The 21,945-nt window shown below is 35.5% G+C and overlaps 2 protein-coding genes and 1 non-coding gene across 4 annotated transcripts; 2 read left to right on the top strand and 1 right to left on the bottom strand.

Moving 5' to 3' along the window:
• Window positions 1-390: 390 nt before the first annotated feature.
• LOC144565191 (putative xyloglucan glycosyltransferase 5) lies at window positions 391-4,416 on the top strand. Its single transcript, XM_078314870.1, has 5 exons — window positions 391-1,496; window positions 2,035-2,343; window positions 2,476-2,766; window positions 3,042-3,155; window positions 3,366-4,416. Exons 1-5 carry the CDS (start codon window positions 732-734, stop codon window positions 4,059-4,061), a joined length of 2,175 nt encoding a protein of 724 aa, XP_078170996.1. The 5' UTR covers window positions 391-731; the 3' UTR covers window positions 4,062-4,416.
• Window positions 4,417-9,080: 4,664 nt separating this feature from the next.
• Window positions 9,081-14,989, top strand: SCY1 (SECY homolog 1). 2 transcript variants are annotated; one of them, XM_078314704.1, is made up of 8 exons: window positions 9,081-9,413; window positions 9,499-9,665; window positions 10,795-11,180; window positions 11,966-12,265; window positions 13,226-13,321; window positions 13,434-13,557; window positions 13,831-13,994; window positions 14,584-14,989. In XM_078314704.1, exons 1-8 carry the CDS (start codon window positions 9,226-9,228, stop codon window positions 14,812-14,814), a joined length of 1,656 nt encoding a protein of 551 aa, XP_078170830.1. In that variant the 5' UTR covers window positions 9,081-9,225; the 3' UTR covers window positions 14,815-14,989. The 2 variants fall into 2 exon arrangements, with proteins under 2 accessions (XP_078170830.1, XP_078170831.1); XM_078314705.1 differs by lacking the exon at window positions 9,081-9,413 and having other exon boundaries at window positions 9,537-9,678.
• A 1,170-nt stretch (window positions 14,990-16,159) lies between these two features.
• LOC144565882 (U2 spliceosomal RNA) lies at window positions 16,160-16,359 on the bottom strand. The gene has a single exon (XR_013515058.1). It is a non-coding gene; the product is annotated as a U2 spliceosomal RNA (small nuclear RNA).
• Between the last annotated feature and the right edge of the window lie 5,586 nt (window positions 16,360-21,945).

Below are 21,945 nucleotides of genomic sequence, written 5' to 3'. Positions count from 1 at the left end.
TCTTCTCTTTCTCTCTTCTCTCCTCGGATCTGAAGCAACCAAATAATCGCTGCCTACTTGCCAAATTTTTCCTGTAAGCTCTCTCTCTCTTCTCCCTCTGATACTACTACTGCTGCTGCTATTGGACCACATTAATTCCTTAGATGTATGCGAATATGTTTTGAATGCATTTCAACTTCTCAACATTTTTTTTAAAGCATTTTAAGAAGTTTCTTCCTTCTAAAACCCACAGTGCAACATAATGATAGCTTACTGACTATTTTCAAACATTGTGACACCTGTGACAATAACGGTGACTAGTAATTTTCTATTTTCTGTTTGCTTTTGCTTTTCTTTTATCTTTTGAATTGCTTTGTGTTCTATCGCGTTAAGTCGGTTTTCTTTTGACAGGAGAAAGAAATAAAGGAGAAAAACTCATATCAAACCTTTGTAAGATTAGAAGGAAGGGGAAAGAGGGAGAGAGAGAAGAGTTGGATCCATTTTCGTGCCCAGGCCTTGTTTGACCAGAGGCGCACTTGGTCTAAAGATTTACAGTTCTAGTTGCCTTTTTGCCAACTTAAACCTTAATCCATGAATACAAGTACATGACCCAAATGTTATAGTTCCAAAAATTCAAAATTCATTCCTTGTAGAAATATTTGATTTTGATGCCAGATACTGAAAATTCTACCCATTTCGCAAGCTAGCTAGGTCTTTGTGAAAATTTATCTGACTCTGATTCTCTTTGAAACATGTCACCTCCAAACTTGTTTTTCTCGGACTGGTCTGGGAGGGATAACCAAAAGGGCACTCCGGTTGTGGTTAAAATGGAAAACCAAAATTATTCTCTGGTAGAAATTGACGGTCCTGAGGTTGCAGTAACCGTTAAATCCATGGAGAAGGGGCAAAAAGGCAAAAACGCTAAACAATTCACTTGGGTCCTGTTACTTCGGGCCCACCGTGCAGTTGGTTGTGTGGCCTGGCTTGCATCCGGTTTCTGGGGTATGCTTGGTGCAATAAAAAAGCGGGTCGCTCACAGTAAAGCTTGCGATGAATCGGAGAAACCTGGCAAAAGGAGTCTTCTCTACAAGTTCATCAAAGCCTTTCTCGCACTTTCTTTAATCTTTCTCGCTCTTGAAATGTTTGCACACTGGAAAGGGTGGCAGTTGCAGCGACCCGAGTTGCTCTTGCCTGAAAACATGGCGCATTTCCATTTACCGGAAACAGAGGAGATAAAGGGATGGTTAGAGAAGGCTTATATTTTCTGGCTCTCTTTTCGGGTGGATTATGTTGCTTACCCGATCCAATTACTGTCCAACTTTTGCATTATTTTGTTTCTCATTCAGTCGATTGATCGTGTCGTCCTTTGTCTTGGCTGCTTCTGGATTAAGGTGAGAAATATCAAGCCGAGAATTAAAGGGGATGTAAAGGGGTCAGGTGGAGATTTGGAGTCACCAGGTTCCGTGTCCGATCATCCAATGGTGCTGGTCCAGATACCAATGTGCAACGAAAGGGAGGTGCGTGGTTTTCTCATATCCAGTGGGATTTAATTTGTTAAATTACCCTGTTCTAATTAGTGCAGAGTTAGAAGCAAAGTAATTATAGGTTGTGAACTCTAGATTTATGTATTTTTTTAAAAGTAGTATTGGTGGAAGTTGTTGATGGAGCATGCTTTAATTATTATTATTTTTTTTAAAGATATGGTATTAACGAATGGGCTACAGTACCGGATTTCCTCTACAGAAGTGGTTATTTGGAGAATGATCTGAAGCAAAAATATTGAGAAAAAACATTATTAAAATGTTATGATGATCACTAGAAAGCTGACAGTTGGTAACAGTGCTGTAATAATATTTACTGTAGTGGTACCAGTCACGAGCTAGCTCAAACACAGTTACTGCTACTCTAATATACTTGTTATACACTTCATAGCTTCTCTTTCCATATTATTTGTTGGTATCAGGTCAAGAAAGAAGTGTGGAGTACACTATTTTTTGTGCTGATAAGCTCAATTAGTCTTCAATTTTTAAATTATCTTTTGTTTTGTAATTGTAGGTGTATGAACAATCAATTTCAACAGTCTGTCAGCTTGATTGGCCTAAGGACCGTCTTCTCATACAAGTATTAGATGACTCGGATGACGAGATCATACAAAACTTAATCAGGGCCGAGGTCACCAAGCATAAGGAAAAGGGAGTCAATATCATTTACCGTCACCGATTGGTACGTACAGGGTACAAGGCCGGTAACCTCAATTCTGCCATGGCTTGTGAATATGTGAAGGATTACGAGTTCGTTGCCATATTTGATGCTGATTTCCAGCCGAACCCTGATTTTCTCAAGCAAACCATTCCTCATTTCAAGGTTCTCATTCTTTCTCTGGTGTTCCTCAACTCCTATGACTTCCCCCATTAATATATTATAAACATCAACATAAATGTTTGTATAATGAAGAATGCATGACTAACTAAAGGTACCATTTGTGTTGGTATGTAGGATGACCCAGAGGTGGGGCTGGTACAAGCCCGATGGGTCTTTGTCAACAAAGAAGAGAACCTCTTGACACGGCTCCAAAACATAAATTTGTGCTTCCACTTTGAGGTTGAGCAACAGGTGAACGGGGTTTTCTTGAACTTCTTCGGATTCAATGGGACAGCCGGCGTCTGGCGCATCAAGGCTTTGGAGGATTCCGGAGGTTGGCTTGAGAGGACCACTGTTGAGGACATGGATATCGCTGTCCGGGCCCACCTCCAGGGGTGGAAGTTCATTTACCTCGATGATGTCAGGGTATATATCTTTATATTACTTGAACTTGATTATTGATGTGCTAGTGGTGATCGATGCATGTCCAACAATGGACTATTTAGTATTTACCAATTAATCATTGAGATGTTTTTCACAATATAATACTATATCTGCCATTATAAGTGAGGCCCTTAATATTTTGGGAACACAAAGTACCTTAACATTTGGGGGAGACTCGGATTGTCATGAACATCACAATGGTTCAGTCACATTTGAAATGATTTTCTATTAATTTGATTTTGATTGAAAATGGATAGGCACTTTGCGAGTTGCCGGAGTCGTTTGAAACATACAAGAAACAACAACATCGGTGGCATTCTGGACCCATGCAGCTATTTCGTGTCTGCCTTCCTGCCATTGTGCAATCCAAGGTTTTTATTTTCTGTTAAACAATACTTGTCCCTCAGTACTTAACAAAATCTATCCAATAGGATCGAAACAATGAAAAAAGAGCAGCAGCACATTGTACATTGCTATATAATTTTCTAGTCTTCTTTCAGACCAATTAAAGATGGAAACCTGATGACAGTTCTTTGGCTTTTCCAAATCTAATCATACTAACATGTCCTTTATTTTTGTAGATTTCTATATGGAAGAAGGCGAATTTGGTGCTGCTGTTTTTTCTCCTGAGGAAGCTCGTCCTCCCGTTCTACTCATTCACACTATTTTGCGTGATTTTACCACTGACCATGTTCATACCAGAAGCAGAACTTCCTACATGGGTCATTTGCTATGTACCAGTTACCATGTCTATCCTAAACATTCTTCCATCCCCAAAATCCTTCCCCTTTGTGATACCGTATCTCCTTTTTGAAAATACCATGTCTGTTACAAAATTCAATGCGATGGTTTCGGGTCTATTCCAGCTTGGCAGCTCTTATGAGTGGGTCGTCACCAAAAAGGCCGGGAGATCTTCGTCTGAACCTGATCTCCTTTCTATTGGAGACCACCCGAAAGCAGAACTGAGCCGAAGGGTCTCAGATGGTGGTTTGCTTGATCTTGGTAATAAGTGGAAGGAGCAACCGGAGTTGACTAGACGGGTCTCAGATGGTGGGTTTCTGGATTTAGATAAACTGAAGGAAGAGAAGGCTAAGGCATCCAAGAAGAAAAAGGGAAATAAGATTTACAAGAAGGAGTTGGCGCTCGCACTTTTACTTCTCACGGCCGCTGTTCGAAGTCTCTTATCAGCCCAAGGGATCCACTTTTACTTTTTACTATTTCAGGGAGTCACTTTTCTGGTGGTCGGTTTGGATTTGATCGGAGAGCAAGTTAGTTGATAAGATATGCTAGAAGTAAATTACAATGGCACAAGATTACGGATTCTGATAGAAATAAGAAGGTCATTTAGGCATCTAGAAAAGTTCTAGCTATAGAATCTGTTCTTGTTCTTCTCTTTTTTTCTTTTTTCTTTTTTCAAACCTACTGCGCTATTTATTATTTTTTTTTACACAAACATTACTTGGTTTTAGTTGATGTCTTTCTGAGAAAGAGAAGGAAGGAAAGATGTGTTGTAATTTCCAGAAAAGATATGAAGGAAAGATGTGTTGTAATTTCCAGAAAAGATATATGGTTATGGTTTTTCTCCTATTTGATGTAAAACTCATATAATGTATGTCAAATCCAATTTATGAATCTCTTTTGTCTGATAACCTCATTAGATAAATTTCAAAATTGAAAGATATGCGAAATCCTTATTTTATTGATCTCTTGGTTCAAGATTCCTTGTTTTTCTCAGATTAGACGTGTAACCGAAACAAATCAAAATTAAAAAGCGTGAAAATCATAATTAAAAAATAGGGGGCAATTTGAACTACTTTTTGTTTCAGTGGTGAATAAAAAGTTAGTCGTATCTGTGTGGGTTATTGCATTTACATGCTGGGAAGAAAAAACAAGAACTTCTAAATCTCACATTGTATGTAATATCTGCATTGGGGATAATTACTCCAATATTTGATATTATTGGTCTCCTAAGCAAATGCATGGCTTCATTAATTTAAAAAAATGTGCAATTTGAACTGTTTGATTCAACAGGTTTGTTAACCCCAGTCCATGATTTCCATTATTAGCTTGTTCATGCTCTTTTTAATTTTTAGGCAACTATTTTTCAAATATTACTGTATTATTCTGTCTGTCATAGAAAATTTAATACATTAAGCAGCGTTTTTCACATGACTCTTAAGTGGAAAAAAAAGTTTGCAAAATTTGCTAGATTGAAGTAAATATATGGTTGATATAGTTTACAAGCGTTGTTTATATGCTGATACCTAATTAGCTCTAAGATTTCTAGTGGTGACAAATTTGAAATAGCCATTTCTTTTGAAAGACATGGCTGAGAGGGTTGTTTTTGCACATAGAGCAAAATCAAGTTATTTATTTTTCTTTGATTATCGAAAACATAAATTATCAAATGTTTACTGTATCAATTCTGAATAAGAAATTGATTATTCCGCGTCCGTTGTTAGTGGTACCTTGTGCATGTGCATTGCTTCATTCAGTGAAGCATTTATCTGCCAGAAAATGCATATTTAATGCTAGCTCTTAACAAAAGGTTTTGGAGAGATCTCGTCTAAATTAATTAATCAGAATTACTATTTGTCGACTTTCTCCCTAGATCCAATTTGACTTTGAGTTTAATTACACGCCTAAATCTCTGTGCAGCTTGTTTTGACTTGCGTGCAACTCATGTGCAGCCCCGTGGATTCGGAAACTGATATGCTGTCAGAGAGAGAAAGAGAGAGAGTCAGAGAAGAAGTATCTACGCTGAGAAATTCTATTTTGGACTGGTGTGTGTCTGTGTGATCAGGATCCGTGCTAGCGTGTGCGCACATGAAATAGAATGTGATGCAGATCTCTTTTTGTACTAGTCTAATTAATAATTATACTATTTCCTTGCTGTTGCCCTTTGTTAGTAACAAACAAAATTAAATGCACTATTCCCTTGATTTTGGCCTCCCTAATAGTACTAATCAATTCGAAGAAATCTCAGAAAAATCCATACCGAAGAAATCTCAGAAAGATCAATGTTGTTAGGATCCTATCAGATGATACCGATTACCATTATTTTTTTCTTAAAAGGGTAAATAAAAATTCTAGCAGCATTTGGTTGAAGACAATTTGTTTAAGCTATGATTCACATGCTACTTAATTACACTGTCAGGAGGTGCATAGATCTTAGGTTTGATGATGAAAGCGGCATCTTCGTCCGAGGAATATATTTTATTTATTTTACGTGATGAAATGAAAAATGCTAATACATTCTAATTATTTTGAGAAATTCACGTATAACCTTAAAAAGAATCTCGGAATTGCGTATTTTCCCTTTAAAATTCTTAATATTATATTTATCTTTCTAAATTTCAAAAATCACAAACTTACCCAATTTATTGCATTCTATATTTATATACATTTACATTTATACAATTTTTTGTCACATGTAAACAAATGAACCATTTGCCATGGCAACTGGTCAATTAGAAAATTGAACATTTTTATTAAACATACTATATATTTTTATTTTATAATAAGGGGTAAATTGAGTACTTTATAAATTTAAATTTGTTCTAATAGAAAAGATAATAAATTGAGTAAATTTGTGAGTTTTGAAATTTGGATGGATACATATGATATCATGAATTTTAGCAGGAGAAATAATTTTGAATTTTTGAAGGGTATACATTCGAAAAGGTTTTGATTTGAGCAGATCATTTTAAAAAAAAAAAAAAAATTCTTAGGCAGTTGCATTTCCTTAAAAACAAGTCATTACAAGCCGGATCCAAAGTAGGCAGAGAAAGCCTAAGCATTGAGCTACTTGTGTATGTTCTATTTGCTAAAGAAAATAGAATAATGAAAACATAAAACCAACGAGAAATGGGAGGTAGCGCAATTGGCTAGGAAAAAGTCATAGAGTTGTTGTACCCAAAGATCGAGAGATCGATTTCCCCTCACGACTTCGTAGCTTCTACGAAGGCTTTCAAAAAAAAGAAAACGTAAAACCAACAGTTGCGAATTGTTATTTTCAAAAGAATTGTAAGATGAGTAGAACTAGGGTTGTTTTTAAGTTCACCAAGTTCCTTGGTGAACTTAAGTCTAAAACCCATCGAATCGTCTTTAAATGACGAATTCAAACCGTTGAAACCCGCCTACCTTATGAGTAATGTGTCTACGTGTGAAAATTTTAAACATTCAAATTAATTTAGTATAAAGTCAAGCGGTCAAAATTAGAAGGTTAATAAATTAATTTTAATGCATTTATTTTTTGAACCTTTTTGACTACTTGACTCTATGCAAGATTAATTTCAAAATTAATTTTTTTACATGTTGACACATCACTAGTAAAGTAAGTGGATTTTAACAATTCAGATTTATCGTTTGAAATTAATTTGATGAATTTTAGACTTGAATTTATCAAAAGATTTGGTGAACTTAAGAACACCCTAGTTCTACTCTTGTAACTTGTAAGATTATCGGAACGAATCATTATGGAGTTAGGCTAATATGACACTAGTGTTATATCAAACTAAATAACACCACATCTTAAACCCTTAGATCTGCTTTAAGATTCGTACTATCTGCTTTTACTGTTCAAGCACTTTATTTTGTACGAATCTTAAAGCAGATCTAAGGATTTAAGATGTGGTGTTATTTAGTTTGATATAACACTAGTGTCATATTAGCCTAACTCATCATTATGACACGGAAATGTTATGATGAAACAGCCCCTGTAAATTCTTATTTCAAAGGACAAATGCATTCGATGATTTGCACAACAACTGGAGGCAAAACATATTTAGGCATTTATTCATAATGAGAGCCCAGTCTTGTTGAATAAATTTAAAATTAGCTGATACGGCCTCAGGTTAACACACAAGGAAGAGTGGAAAACCAAACTAAAACTAAAACGAAAAAAAAAATAAAAAAAAAGGAAATAAGAAACTAAGAAAATCAAGCTGTCGTAGTCTTGTCCAGTATGAACTTGTGGCGATGGGCCGTACCTGTCTTTCTCACCTCTTAAAATAAAATGGGCCTTGTAAAAGTAAATAGAAGATAAAAATAGGCTGATTTCAAAAGTAACTGTTTATATAAGAAGCCTTTTTTCAATTAATCAGGCTCGCTCTTAGATCTTTTAAACTACTGCGACTCGGCTATATATATGGACCTATACAAATACAAGCCCATTAAAGTGCAAATAGATCGGATATTATTCAACCGTATTCGGATCCGTATTAAAAAATTAAATATAAATATCCCATATTCAAATATCTACAGTAGAGCCGGCAAAAAAATTCGTAGTTTGTGATTTGATTCGGGTTTGATTCGAGTTTAATTCGATTCGAAATGGGTTCGAATTGAAACGAACCAAACCAGGTTCGGTTCGAAATTAATTCAAACCAAACTCAAACCTAGCCTAATTTGATCAAAATGGGTTCGCAAACTTTTATGGTTCGAATCTCATAATAACATCAGCCGTTCATTTACCTGATGAAATTAAAACCCAAAATAGAGAGTCATGATTTAACTTAGCCGACGCTCTATCGCTCTCAAATCTTAATAACCTAGTTCTCTCTCCGCCTCTCCCTAACTCACTCTCCCTCTCGCTCTAAAACCTAGCTGACGCTCTTGGCGACTGGCTGTCTCTCCGGCCGTCACTCCTCTCTCCAACCTAGACGGTTGTCTCTCCTCTCTCTTCAGCCGTCTCTCCTTCGCCTTCTCTACCTTTCGAATTCTCACTTCATTAGATGGTCTGATCGAGGGTTTAATCGAGTGAGCACTGGAGGTACGATTACTTGTTTTATTGTATATTTCAGTTCTTGTACTTAATCCTCATTTTATAATTATTTGTTGTGATGTATTTTTTTCATGAACAATTTTTCAACTCAAAACACTTATTTCATACCGGTAAAAGAAAGCCATGTGAATTTTGTCCCGCGAGAAAAAATTAATGTATAAACTACCGGTATAACTAGGGCTGCTAAAAGTATATTTAGTTCGTAATTTGATTCCGGTTCGATTCGAAAAATGTGTAGTTCGCAATTAATTTGATTCGAAATGGGTTCAATTTGAAACGAATCAAATCAGGTTCGGTTCGAATCTTACTCAAACCTAGAGTAAGTTCAATTCGGTTCAATTCGTTGCCACCCCTAATCTACACAGATATGAATATATATATAATTTTGAATTTTAATTATCCTTATCATATAGTTTAATATATATTATCAAAATATTTAAGCACATATCGAATCCGTACGTATATATGGTTTTACCACTGTCCGATCCGTTTGCACTCTACAGCACGGTCCAGTTTTAATTTAACTGGAGACGTCTCCTGCCAATATCCTCTTCCCGTCTTCCACAGGAGCATAGGCATAGCTTCTCCGACTGAAGTGGAAACGATACATCCACTGTTTCCCACCTTTGTCGGGGAGAAAAGGAGAGCCGGAGAACATGACTTTATCAGTGGGCGAAGCTGTCTCCATTGCTTCCCTTCCCTCCTGCTCCCATGGCGTACTTCACCGCCTCTCTCCTCCTTCCATCTCTCTCTCTCGTGCCACCTCTTTCACTTCCTTTCGGCCCTGGCGCCAGCCTCGCCGTATATCCGCCGCTGCCACTTCCTCCACCTCATCCTTCCCAAGGTATTTTCTTTCATATTTTCAATTTTGTTACCTCGTGGTGATTTTTTGCTACTCAATTATTTTCTGATAAGGATACTGTTTTCAGAATCGCTAGTGAGACGGTTGCCTCAGAGTTCGACCCACTGGGCTTAAACAAAGAGACTTCATATGGTTTTGTCTCGGCAATGGAAAGCATCATGGATCTCTTTTTTCCCACATTAGAAAGCACAACCCCCCGAAAGGAGAAATCTTCTCTCAATCGAGGTGCTGCAGGTAAAGATGCCAGGTCAATTCTTAGCCCATGGGGCTTGATTAGTTAATTGGATCACACCCGTTCTGGCATCATGTTTAATGAACTTATGTATAGAAGGATTTTAAATCATTGGGAGGGAGCTGATCATGTGTTTCTAATTTCCATTAGTGGTTATTCACTTATTGTTATAGAAGTTAAATATAATACATGAGCAATCCTACTATATCATTGTCACAATGATTTTCTTGACATGATTACTAAATAATTTTTTACTTCCAAAATTGAACACATAAACTTAGTAAACAAACAAAACGTCTTAACTACAAGCTGGAAAATTTGTTTCCAAATTTTATAATAAAGAAGTTCTACTAATGTTTTATAAAATTCTTAAAAAAAACGTACAATTAGAAAACGTTGTTGTTTGGACCATGGAAATTAGAAAAAAAGAACTACAATTAGAAAAACCTTGTTGTTTGGAACTCTATATTAGGGATGATATTTTTGAAGGTTTGCACTTACAAAAATATTGTGAAGGGGAATAAAATTTTAAATTTTAATCTTAAATTGTATTATTTGACTTAATTAGAAAGTGATAAATAAATCATTACTTTTTTTTTACACTCCAGCTTTGCATAACCACTGACTTTGAATATTATTAGGGCTTTAATATAATTCTGTTTTTACTTGTTGAAGGAAAGGTAGTCCCATTATAAAGGATCATTATATTGTAGTTAACTAGTTTCATTGCATGTATAATGAATTTCTTTACAATCATGCGGTGGGCCTGGTCACAGATTGGCCCACCCGTCTGTCTTTGTATACAAAGTCCATGTAACATATATCAATGTGTCCATATTTTTCGTCATTTATAAAGGGTAAAGTAACTTCTACCTATTCAATGGACCTCTAATAGAGGGTTGATATTGTTCTTACCAGACAAATAAAAAGGGAATGACAATTCAACCTGTGAGAATCCCAGATAGGTCAGATTGAGGTAAAACCCCTTACTGAACCGTACCAGTTGGCATATCCTAAGCTGCAGGCTCATCTATTCTTCCTAAGCATCAAAATTGAAGTCCTAGCTTTCTTTAATATTGTAATTATTTTAGTAACATCAAAATCTAAATTGTATGAAATTTACAACCTCAGCTGCCATCGAAGACAGCTCAATTGACATTGGTGACTTCTTCAAAGGCCCCTTACCTGGCAAATTTCTCAAACTTCTTGGCTATTTAGCATTATCCCGAGTTGGCATCTACATCCCCTTGGGAGGTGTCAACCGGGATGCATTCACCGGCAACTTGGACCAGAATAGCCTTCTTAGCACACTGGACTCTTTCTCTGGTGGTGGCATTGGCCGCCTTGGGATTTGTTCCCTTGGAATTGTTCCGTTTATCAATGCGCAAATTGTTTTTCAGCTCCTGACACAGATTTTCCCGAAATTGCAAGAGTTACAAAAAAGGGAAGGGGAGGCCGGGAGAAAAAAGATTTTAGAATATACCAGATATGCCTCAGTTGGATTTGCAATTGTTCAGGTGCTGATTTGCAAATTTAATTTATGCTTTGCATCCTTTTTATCTGTGGATTATTTAAGAACCCCTGACAGGGTACTCTTTGCTAAAATAAATTAACAGATAATAAAAATATAGGACTGAAGTAGGATATCCTAAATAAAAACAAATTCCATTGCAAGACAAACGAATTTTTTCATAGAAGATAAGTAAAAGAAGGTACATTTCATTAAACGCTAGAAAACAAAGGGATGATGGATATTTTGCAGAGTTTCGCCATGTTATGGTAACACTTAATTTCATTTGAACTATAAATTTGTAATTTATTTCATTTTGGAGTTTTAGTTGCTCTTGCAAAACCGGACTAACATCGTGGAGTGTATACCTTAAAACATGGGAAATACCAAATATATTGTCCTTGGGAACTGTGGGCTATGGCACCTGCGTCTCTCCCTTCCTCATTTTCCTTGAAAAGATAAACCGGAATGATAGTTTGCACTGTTTGTAAAAATTCTGAGAAGAGCAGTGTGTCAGTGGGTGCTATGAGGAGGAATAATTGAGTGCTGTTTTGGGGTGCTTATAGTACCAGTAAAAATTAAATGTATGAATCCTGCACCAGCAGAAATATCTTGCGCTGTACAAAATATATGGGATCTCACTAGGCCATAAGAAGTGAAAAAAGACTCCAACCAGTTAGCTCATTCTGGTAGAGTCTGGCCTCTGCATAAGTTTCTGGGCTTTATTTCTTGAATTATTCTTGGTGTACAACTGAAAACATTTTTTTCTTTATTAATTCAATTTTTATATAGGCAATTGGCCAAGTTCTTTACCTCCGGCCTTATGTGACTGACTTCAGCACTGAGTGGGTTTTAATTACAGTTACTCTTTTAACCCTCGGCTCAGTTTTTACTACTTTTGTTGGAGAGAGAATCTCTGACCTGAAGCTTGGCAACGGCACATCTCTTCTCATTTTCACCAGCATTATCTCTTACTTACCAGCCGCATTCGGCCGAACAGTTGTCCAGGCGTTTCAGGATGGTAATTATGCTGGATTAGCCACAATTGTTGCCTCATTTTTAACATTGGTCCTTGGAATTGTTTATGTTCAAGTAAGTACTTGCAGTTTATTTTGTTTAGAGTTTTCTAGTGTTAGCCGTGTTCTTTCTATACCACTTAAGGTGTTGATAGTGAATTGTTCTTTTTCGTGCATTTCATTTTTTAAAATTTATTCAACATTTGCTCCAGTGTTTTGTGTAAGTAGCCTTCAATTCAAATGTAATGAAACTATTTGCAGGGACCACTGATTTTTAGATTAGGCTTACAACCTTTTCTGTTCTTCTAAGAGCGCTGCATCCCAATTGCAAACCAAATAGAAATGCTGATGTGACAATTGAAAAATTTATTGCAAGCATGTTAACTTATTGCTTATTTGGCAAGCTTGCTTATTTAGCAATCTTGCTGAAATTGTCTGGGTCAGCAATTGCAATTGTTTGTATAGCATCTCCATCTCTGAAATTGTCTATGTCAGCAATTGCAATTAACTTGCAATTGGGGTAGAGATGCTCTTATAGGGATGTAAACATAGGATAAATTAAAATATTTCATGGTCTAACAAATTGAAATTTGGGATGAAGATGGTTTGAAATTATTTGAGGGATAATTGCTTAAATTAATATTGTGGTAGAAAGGTCATTTTTTGCAATTGCAGGGATGCACTTGCTCTAAGGCTTCTATATCTAACTCAATTAAAACTAAATTCCAAACCAATATGTGTTAAGCATCATGTCTGAAGTTTGCATGATGTGCCTTTCTTTTGTCAACTTAAAACAGGGAAAACAGGGAAAACTCAAACTGAATGTGCCTTTCTTTTGTCAACTTCACCTTAAATTTAAAGCTTGAGCACTTGTTTGTACTTGTAATAACCTAAAAAGTGTTGTGGTGTTACTAATTAAAAATAATAATTTTGGTTGTTAACAAAATTTGGAAAAGTATATACTTTTCCCAGACTGTATTTAGATTGCGGTAATTGTGAATTAGCTAATGAGCATTTTGTGAAGGATACTTAACAGGAAGCAGAGCGAAAAATACCACTAAACTATGCTTCAAGGTATAGCAGTAGTAGCAGAGGCATGGGGCTACAAAGATCAGCATACCTTCCTTTCAAGGTCTATCTTTCTGTTATATCTGGAAGGAAAATTGAATTGTTAACTATGCTTCAAGGTCTTGCAAGGTATAGCAGTAGTAGCAGTAGTATGTAAATTTTTAATTCATATGCAGGTGAATAGTTCAGGTGTGATGCCAATAATATTCTCGACCTCTTCATTGTCTCTACCTGGCACATTGGCACGTTTCACTGGCTTAGCTGCTTTAAAGAAGGCTGCTATTGCTTTAAACCCTGGAGGTAAAGCCTTTTTCTTTCTCCATTTTACCAAAAAATGACAAACTGTTTGGTGTCAGTATACATTCTTTGGTATAATAAAATAAATATTTGGTTTACTATGGATAAACAACTTCAAAACATATTGCTAAAATCCACACTGTGCAGGCAACATTTTGTTGAAGATGGATACCAGTTCGCACCCATCAACATTTTGGCTTATAGCTGATATGAAACATTTGCATTTATTTAGGATGGATAATCTATGTAAATTAATGTTTTTTTTTGTTCTTTTAGGTGCCTTTTATCTCCCAACAAATATCCTTCTTATTGCATTTTTCAATTACTACTATACCTTTCTTCAACTTGACCCTGATGATCTCAGCGAGCAGTTAAAGAGGCAAGGTGCTTCCATCCCCCTTGTCAGACCAGGAAAGAGCACGGCTGCTTATATCAAAACAGTAAGTATCTCTCTATACACAGGTGTGTGTGAAATTAGGCAAATGAATATTTTTAAAATTGAACTAAACACAGCCGCTTATCACAATCTCTCTCTCTCTCTCTCTCTCTCTCTCTCCCTCCCCTCCCCCTCTCCCTCCCGCTCCCGCTCCCTCTCCCTCTCCCTCTCCCTCTCCCTCTCCCTCTCCCTTTCTCTTTCAAAGGGAAATTACCCAAAGGGAATATTTCAAAAATAAATGACAAACAGTAATCTATATAAAAGCAATGTCATCTGTGACTGAATTTATCCTATTCAAGAGTTTTCCTTGGCAATTATTTTTGAGGGATGAATGCCTGCTATTATGTCATCATCTTTTGTTGCTTTATTTTATTTAGACGTCTCTTTTATTAGAGGAAATGGAAGAGGCTCGAAGTTCCCAGCCACATCCAGAACTGTACCTTTCAAGCCCATGATACATTTTAGCATCTTATTTGAATTAATGATCCTTTTAACACCAAATAAATAGTGCAATTGGCATTTCTTTTGAAAGTTAATATCAATTAAAAGAGCAACAGTAGCCCTGAGACTGAGGTTCTTTAATATTTTTGAAGGTACTTAGCCGAATTTCAGTTCTTGGCTCTGGATTTCTGGCAATACTGGCTGCAGGGCCTGCAGTGGTTGAACAAATAACGCATCTAACTGCATTTCGAGGATTTGCAGGCACGTCAATTCTTATCCTAGTTGGTTGTGCAACTGATACGGCTAGAAAGGTGCAAGCAGAGATAATTTCACAGAAGTACAAGAATATTGAATTCTATGATGTCAATCGCTATGACTTGTAAAATCTTTCTTTTTCCTTCTAAAATCAATCTGCGTTCTTTTCTGACTAATTTGGAGGAAGGAAAAAAAGAAAAAAGAAGAAGAGAGAGCTGTTGATTGATGTTGGTTCCTAGTAGAAAGATTTTGTTGATTGTGTACAACCATGGCATCAGTTAAGAAAGGGCATGCTTTAATTAATTTTTTGTGGTAATAGTTATTTGTTCTAAGAAAAATACGGTTCTATCCCAAGTCATAAAATTATAAAATCAGAGGGCGAAATTATATAACCTCGTTTAATTTATTTAATGATATGGTTGTGCGTTTGCAATGCATCATATACTCACTCACGTGGTGCAAAATACTATTTGGTTATTAAAATGAAATATCTGTTGAGTAAGGCTTGGGTGCTATGGATAGCATAAGGTTGTCCGTGTTATGGCCTCAAAAACCTATTGTATAAACTTCAAACTTCAATTTAAGTAGCTTAATAAATTGATTATATAATAAACTTGTAGAATACTATTTTTTCTTATTTTCTTATTTTTTTACTATTTTTTATGATTTATAAAAGATGGTCGAAAAAGGTTTAAAAATAAAAAAAAATATCAATATTTTAGACTATTTTGGTCATCTTTCATAAATCATAAAAAAAAAAAAAATCTGCTCATATGACTAATCTGATATATGATACTTCCGATTCAACTTTTTCAGGAATTAAAATTAAAAATTTGATATTATATCTTTATCATATTCTGGTGTGGCAATAAGAGGTATCTTATTTAGCTATAGCTAATTAGTATGTTGCCATGTGGATCTACATATCATAAACAGATATGAGTAAGACTTGGGTGCTATGGATAACATAGGATCATTCGTGCTACGGCTTCAAAAACCTATATGTTTTATGATATGTAGATCCACATGGCAACATACTAATTAGCTATAGCTAAATAAGATACCTCTTATTGCCAAACCAGAATATGATAAAGACATAATATCAAATTTTTAATTTTAGTTCCTGAAAAAGTTGAATTGGAAGTATCATATATCATATTAGTCATATGAGCAGATTTTTTTTTTGTTATTAATAAAATATAGCACAGAAGAACCGAGGTTGTTAAGGTCGTAATTAAAAAGTTAGTGTAAAATAGCAGCATTAACCTGGTTAAGTTTTACCAAGCTATAGCACAGCTAAAATATATTATTTAACACAAAAACTTGATGCAGGTAGATTAATTTAGCTTGTGTGGCATAAATTAGCAACTAATAACATTTTTCAACCAGTTGAGGTGATTTTAGGCTAATTCTCAAATTGTATAGCTTCAAATTCTACACGATCATAGAAAAAACTTTCAAAGTTTGAATTGGTAGGTTTGCACCCGGCCCTTGCAATAGTGCAGCACAAGAGCAACGTTTGAGGGGCCAAGTAGCAAGCTACTATGGTGGTCCCTCCTCTGCAAAATATAAATTTAATATAGTTGTGAACACATGGCTCACATATCAGATATTAAACTGATAAAAACATATAATGCTTAGAATTGGAGCCCTCAATCCCTTATTATAGTTAAGTCGGCATTTGTTTGATTGTATCAAAGTCCGTATGCAACTTTATTTCACCAAAGAAATAACTCCATGTTACAATTGATTTAATATATTTCAAAAAACAACTTATTTAATAATTTGGACTAGGGAACATACATCTAACTCATCTTAGCCTAAAACATTAGTCTAAAGATAGGATAAGCGTGACCCTCACAGCTCCAACCTTGAACCCTTCCGTGTTTTGCAAGATTGTCAGCCAATTTTTTTTGGCAGCGCTGAATCTTGCACACTTGAATAGTGGGTATTCCTTGAACTTCCTCCAGAGCTGCATCAATTCCGCAAATGCTCACCAGTCACAGTTCATTGGAGGTTGTAATCTTGAGCACATATTTGATAGAGTGGGGTGTTCTAGAGCAAATATTTTGTTTGTAATTCTTGTTCATATGATTGGTTGACAATAGTCAATTTGTTGTCTTAAGTTGCATTACTTGTGATCTATGTTGCATGGATACGGGTACGGGTATCGTGTCGGATACGACACGGGTACGGCGATACGGCAATTTTCAAAAATTAAGGACACGACACGTCTATTATATTATATAATTAAATTTCAAAAGTCCTGGATATACATTAAATATAAACACTAGTAGATTATAACATCAAAGGCAAAGTAATGCAGTGGTTAATGGCTTTGGCGGTGTCAGCAGCAACCCCAGTTCGATTCTCCCTTGGCGCAAGAAAAAGCCAATTTTTGGTGCGGTTCACAACAAGCTTGGTGCACCAGGAGCAGCAATGGACCACAGCAGGCACGGTGCAGGGAGCAGCTATAGACCAAGCCGTGTCAGATTAGTGTCCAGGCCGTATCCAGACGAGTCAAAGCGTGTCGGAGACCGTATCAAAGGACTAAGGATACGCCACGTAAGGCGACGCGCCAGCTGGCGTGTCTGATACGTATCGTGGCCGTGTCAGAGGCGTGTCGGTGTCGGATACGTGTCGGACACGGGTACGATGGGTTTCTAAGAGTGTCAGGGTAACATAGCTTGTGATTCATCTAATTGTTAGATTGTGTAGCAACCAAATAATAAAAGTAATGAACTTTAAAGTATTCCTGGTTAAGGTAATTAGCAAGGAACACTAATTACACCTGAGACTAGTGTGATAATTAAATGCTTGATCGAGCTATCATAGATCAAAGCGGTACAGTACCGGTTTGATATTACATATGCATATAATAGTTATATGTCATCAGATATGACCATACATTAACATTATAAGGATTATGTGTTATGTCATTAATATTTCATGTGGTGTTGTTGTCTTATGTCTAAGGTATTTGGTTTTCTTGCTTAAGATATGCATATCAGTGGTTGGTGTTAATCGCTCACCGAAACATGGAACTATAAAGATATCTTCTCTATGGTAGAACTTATTTGCATCCTGGTGAATGCTGAGTAAGTTATGATATCTCTCGGCCCCTTGATAGAGTTATATTATATGTGCACACCATGATTGAATAGTTTAATCATGGATTATAATAAAATACTCACGGATCAAGAAACATAATCAATGATACAACGGGATTGACAATATCATGTCTCGCGTTCATCATTGGATATCATGAGGTATTGGAAACAACACGGGTAGTGCGATCAGGCATTGTCTACATTGGATCAACGATACTGTCAGATTACATATAACTGTATAATTGGGCAATCAAGACTTGTTGTTAGACGTTAATCTTGATCAATTGGAAACAAGTTTTTTCAATTGCCAACATAATACAGATCCAAGAAGGTCGCATGATGGGTGTAAGCATGATAGGTGCTTTTAAATTTATAACCCGGTTGTACTTGATCAGATTACAAGCTCATAATCCTATTGAATAGTATAAATGAGTATCAATCCACAGGGAATAAGATTTAAGGTCTTGAGTAATTAAATCACAATATTTCAAAAGACTAAACAAAATCTGAAATCAAAGAGTTGTTGTTGGATCAGAGATCAAATTATATTTGGCGAAAATTAAAAGTAAATAAAATAAATAAATTTGAGATGTAAATTCCTAGGGTTTTAACACACCGTTGTTACTTCAATCCGCTTTGGCTCTTACTTTATTTGATGTTGGTTTTTAGTTGTTGTATGAGAGTTTTTAATCCAATTTAGTGACTGCCACTTTCGTCTAACAATCACCCTATCAATCAAGACTTCCCGTTAAGGCTTGACTCGATTGGTGCAAGGAGATCTATGACTAGCCCAAAAGAATTTAGATTTCACTTACTGGGTACGTCACCCTACTATCTTTGGTTATATTGGCCATGGTAAGGCATGACAATACGATATTCGTCTGCGAATGTCAAGACTCCCATGTATACTCTTGTTGATCCAATTAATGGTATCTACGGCTAAGGTCTCCACCACTAATATGGTATTTTTATTCTCCCTTATTCTGACCCGATTATCATAATAGTGATTAACTTTCATGTGTGACATTCACAGTGGCAGTCTAGACTAATAAACAAAATCAAGCAAGATCGAACATAAAGTGCAAAAGCAATCGAACAACAAAAGACTAAACAATGATCAAATAAAGTATATATCAAAACATCATGAGTAACAAGGTTTACTGCCAACCTTAAGAACTATGCTTAGCCGCTAAACGACATGTTTACAAGAGATAAGAGGAAAGATACAACCATACACAAAGTACCCTCCTACTTAGTCTCTACACACTCCTCTCTACTAATCTATCTATACAAGTGAAAATATAAAATGATCTAAGATTAGTTCTCTTCAGTCCAGATGTCTTTTATAGAAGTGAGGGAGGGGGGCTGGAGATAAGTTGTCACACCCCCGATCCGGAGGTGCGACAGTTCCTACCGCATCTATTTACCATTCAATATATGTAACACAAGGCACAGATCTTTTTATGCATTGCCAATAGCATCAATTATTTTTACCACATCTCAATTTATTTACAATAATTATCTGACATTTATAGTGGATACTGCTAGAGAAATATTCTCTGCGTCCTGTCAGATAAAATAATCCCAAATCCCAATCTTTAGGTGGCCCTGCTGTCAATAATAACCCGGAAGCGTTTCTCTGACTTCGCATAATGAACCTGTAACCCACAAGGGGAAACGAGTGAGAAATAATAAATTATTTCTCAGTGCTGATTGCCACTCAGATTATTGGATTTGAAGGAAATCCATATTCAGAATGAAATCACCGCACGAGAAATAAACAGTTCATTTCATAATGACGAATGCAAATGCTCAATAATAGAATCCAATATAATAACAAAAATTACAGAAATAAATCAGATTTCTAAGAATCTTATCAGAATTAATGGTTTGGGTCAAAATATTTTAAACCATAAAGTTAGGTAATATTTGGAACCTAATCTTTACAACCACTGAGTCTGGTAACGTTTGGTTTCTTAACTTTACAATTTCTAATCTGGTAACACTCATAGATACAATAACATTCTGTCGTGTCAGGGCTTATACCATTCTAACTATTTGTTAATAGAAACAATACGAAATCAATATAACAATACTGTCATTAAAGAAAATCAATGATAAGACAGTAACCACAGTTCATTAGTCTCACAATCACAATTCACAATTTATTCAATATCCCCTATCCAACCGGTACTGGATTCAGTTGGGGCCATTCACCATATGCGCATAAGGGTTCTGGAGTAAAGTCTAGTAGCTAGCTAGACTTTACGTATAATAATCCTTTTTCTCCACTATATGGAGGTTCAAGAATTTCAGTATTCAATATTCATTCAATTCAATCACTGTGGTCTCAATCAATCATTTACAATAAGAATCAAGCAATCGACAAACAATATCAACATGACAGTCAACGGATTTACCTGTAATTCAGTTTCAGTTGTATTGGGCTATGCATATGATGCAACAGTTCAATCAATGCAGTCAATCAAATATTCAAAATGCACAGCGAGTTACGATTTAATTCATAGTTATGAATCTCAGACTAATCCAATAACCTCGCACCTGATATTGTAGGGCAATTATAGCGATCAATCCTTGTACATTGATTGTTTCGGACAATCCCGTCAAGTTTCATTCCACAGTATCAATACCTATAGCATAATAATATTTCTTGATTATGACTTACATTATTATTATTACTAAACAATTTACATACATACATATATATATACTAGTAATCAATCCACGTGTATATGTTATTTACTTTTAATTAATAGCATTATTTACTAATCAATTCTTTATTTTGTAATATAACCTTATGATAGGAAATATTTCTTAAGCATAGAAACTTTATAGATTTTATCCTTATTTATTCTTTTCTTGCAATTAGAACTGGCAACTCAAAGTTTATTTAATCATTTAGTTTCGTCTATCTGTTTATATCTTCTATAAACGTTGAAATCATACTATGCTCTGTGATATCAATTAAACTCTCCTATATATAATGAAGCACATTTATAACCATCCCCAATTATTGCTTAATTAATAAAGGTATCCATTTGATTAACAACATCACTTATCACTTATTCTTTCACGGACTCATACAACAGTTAACCTTCCAATCAATCACTCTAATTAAGTCCAATCAAATTTAGTTTTATATTTTTTTTTAACTTATTTAATCAATTTCTAACTTTAAAGCAAGACTTTCTAATTAAAGTCACAGTAAAAATAGAAAATGACACTTACGTGCTCAATTTCTGAAAGATTATCAAAATCCTTGATCTGATAAGAAATAATTAAATCAAGTTAAAGAGGAATACCAATACTTGCGCAAGATGCATTTGTTAGGAAAAAGATAGCATGTCCATCCATCATCCAAATCACAAGATAAACCAACAGGAAAACTCCTCTCTTTTCCTTCGTTATTTCTCTTTTCTTTTGACTTTTCATTTTCATTTTTTTTTAACTTTCCTGAATTGGGGGGTGATTTTAAGGGGATTTACGGCGGTCACAAAAATTCCATGCATGGGTACACGTGTCAAGGGTGCCACGTTGGCATACTCCCTTTATTTTTAATTAATGTCTACCTTTTCATATTCAAACCTTGAAATTTCCTTATATCACATTTAAGTCCAAACTAATTTCAAGAAAATAAATATGAAATATACCGGGTGTTATATAAGTGGAGTCCAAGTAATATGATATGAATACAATTGAAGTAGTTATTCTCCAAAGGGCGCCTCGGATACAGACCGTAGAGGCTCATACGGCCCATACCCATACAGTGTCGCTGCTAGATTTGTCTATCTTTGATCAGTATGGGGTCATACAGTCCATAACAGAGCCCTAAAATCAATGTTGTGTTTTTTCGATCGACCCAATTCTTGCTCCATATGATGTAAAATAGCCCCAAAACTTGGTTCCTGCACTAAAACATAAACTTGGACAATAGTAACCTATTTCACTTAATAATTAAACATAAATGTGAGAAAACAAGATAAAACCTAAGCCAAAATCTTACGTAATTTACTAACAAAATTAGCTTGATCATCACACCTACAAGGTTCTTGGTCGAGATTGTTAATATTGGTGTCCTAGACCCAGATCATATGTATAATATGTTTAGTTTATTAGCGAATGATTTTA

Source organism: Carex rostrata, chromosome 14 (genome assembly GCF_964058835.1).
Source record: "Carex rostrata chromosome 14, lpCarRost1.2, whole genome shotgun sequence".
Lineage (NCBI taxonomy): Eukaryota > Viridiplantae > Streptophyta > Magnoliopsida > Poales > Cyperaceae > Carex > Carex rostrata.
The sequence above is the reverse complement of the archived record's forward strand: the minus strand, read 5'-3'. Positions and strand labels throughout refer to the sequence as shown.

Bases quoted from the DNA above. Each gene is read 5' to 3' on its own strand.
- LOC144565191 (XM_078314870.1), top strand. From the start codon at position 732: ATGTCACCTCCAAACTTGTTTTTCTCGGACTGGTCTGGGAGGGATAAC. The intron at 2,767-3,041 runs GTATATATCTTT...GAAAATGGATAG, and splicing joins TTTACCTCGATGATGTCAGG to GCACTTTGCGAGTTGCCGGA. The intron at 3,156-3,365 runs GTTTTTATTTTC...TTATTTTTGTAG, and splicing joins CTGCCATTGTGCAATCCAAG to ATTTCTATATGGAAGAAGGC.
- SCY1 (XM_078314704.1), top strand. From the start codon at position 9,226: ATGACTTTATCAGTGGGCGAAGCTGTCTCCATTGCTTCCCTTCCCTCC. The intron at 9,414-9,498 runs GTATTTTCTTTC...TACTGTTTTCAG, and splicing joins TCCACCTCATCCTTCCCAAG to AATCGCTAGTGAGACGGTTG. The intron at 13,322-13,433 runs GTCTATCTTTCT...ATTCATATGCAG, and splicing joins CAGCATACCTTCCTTTCAAG to GTGAATAGTTCAGGTGTGAT.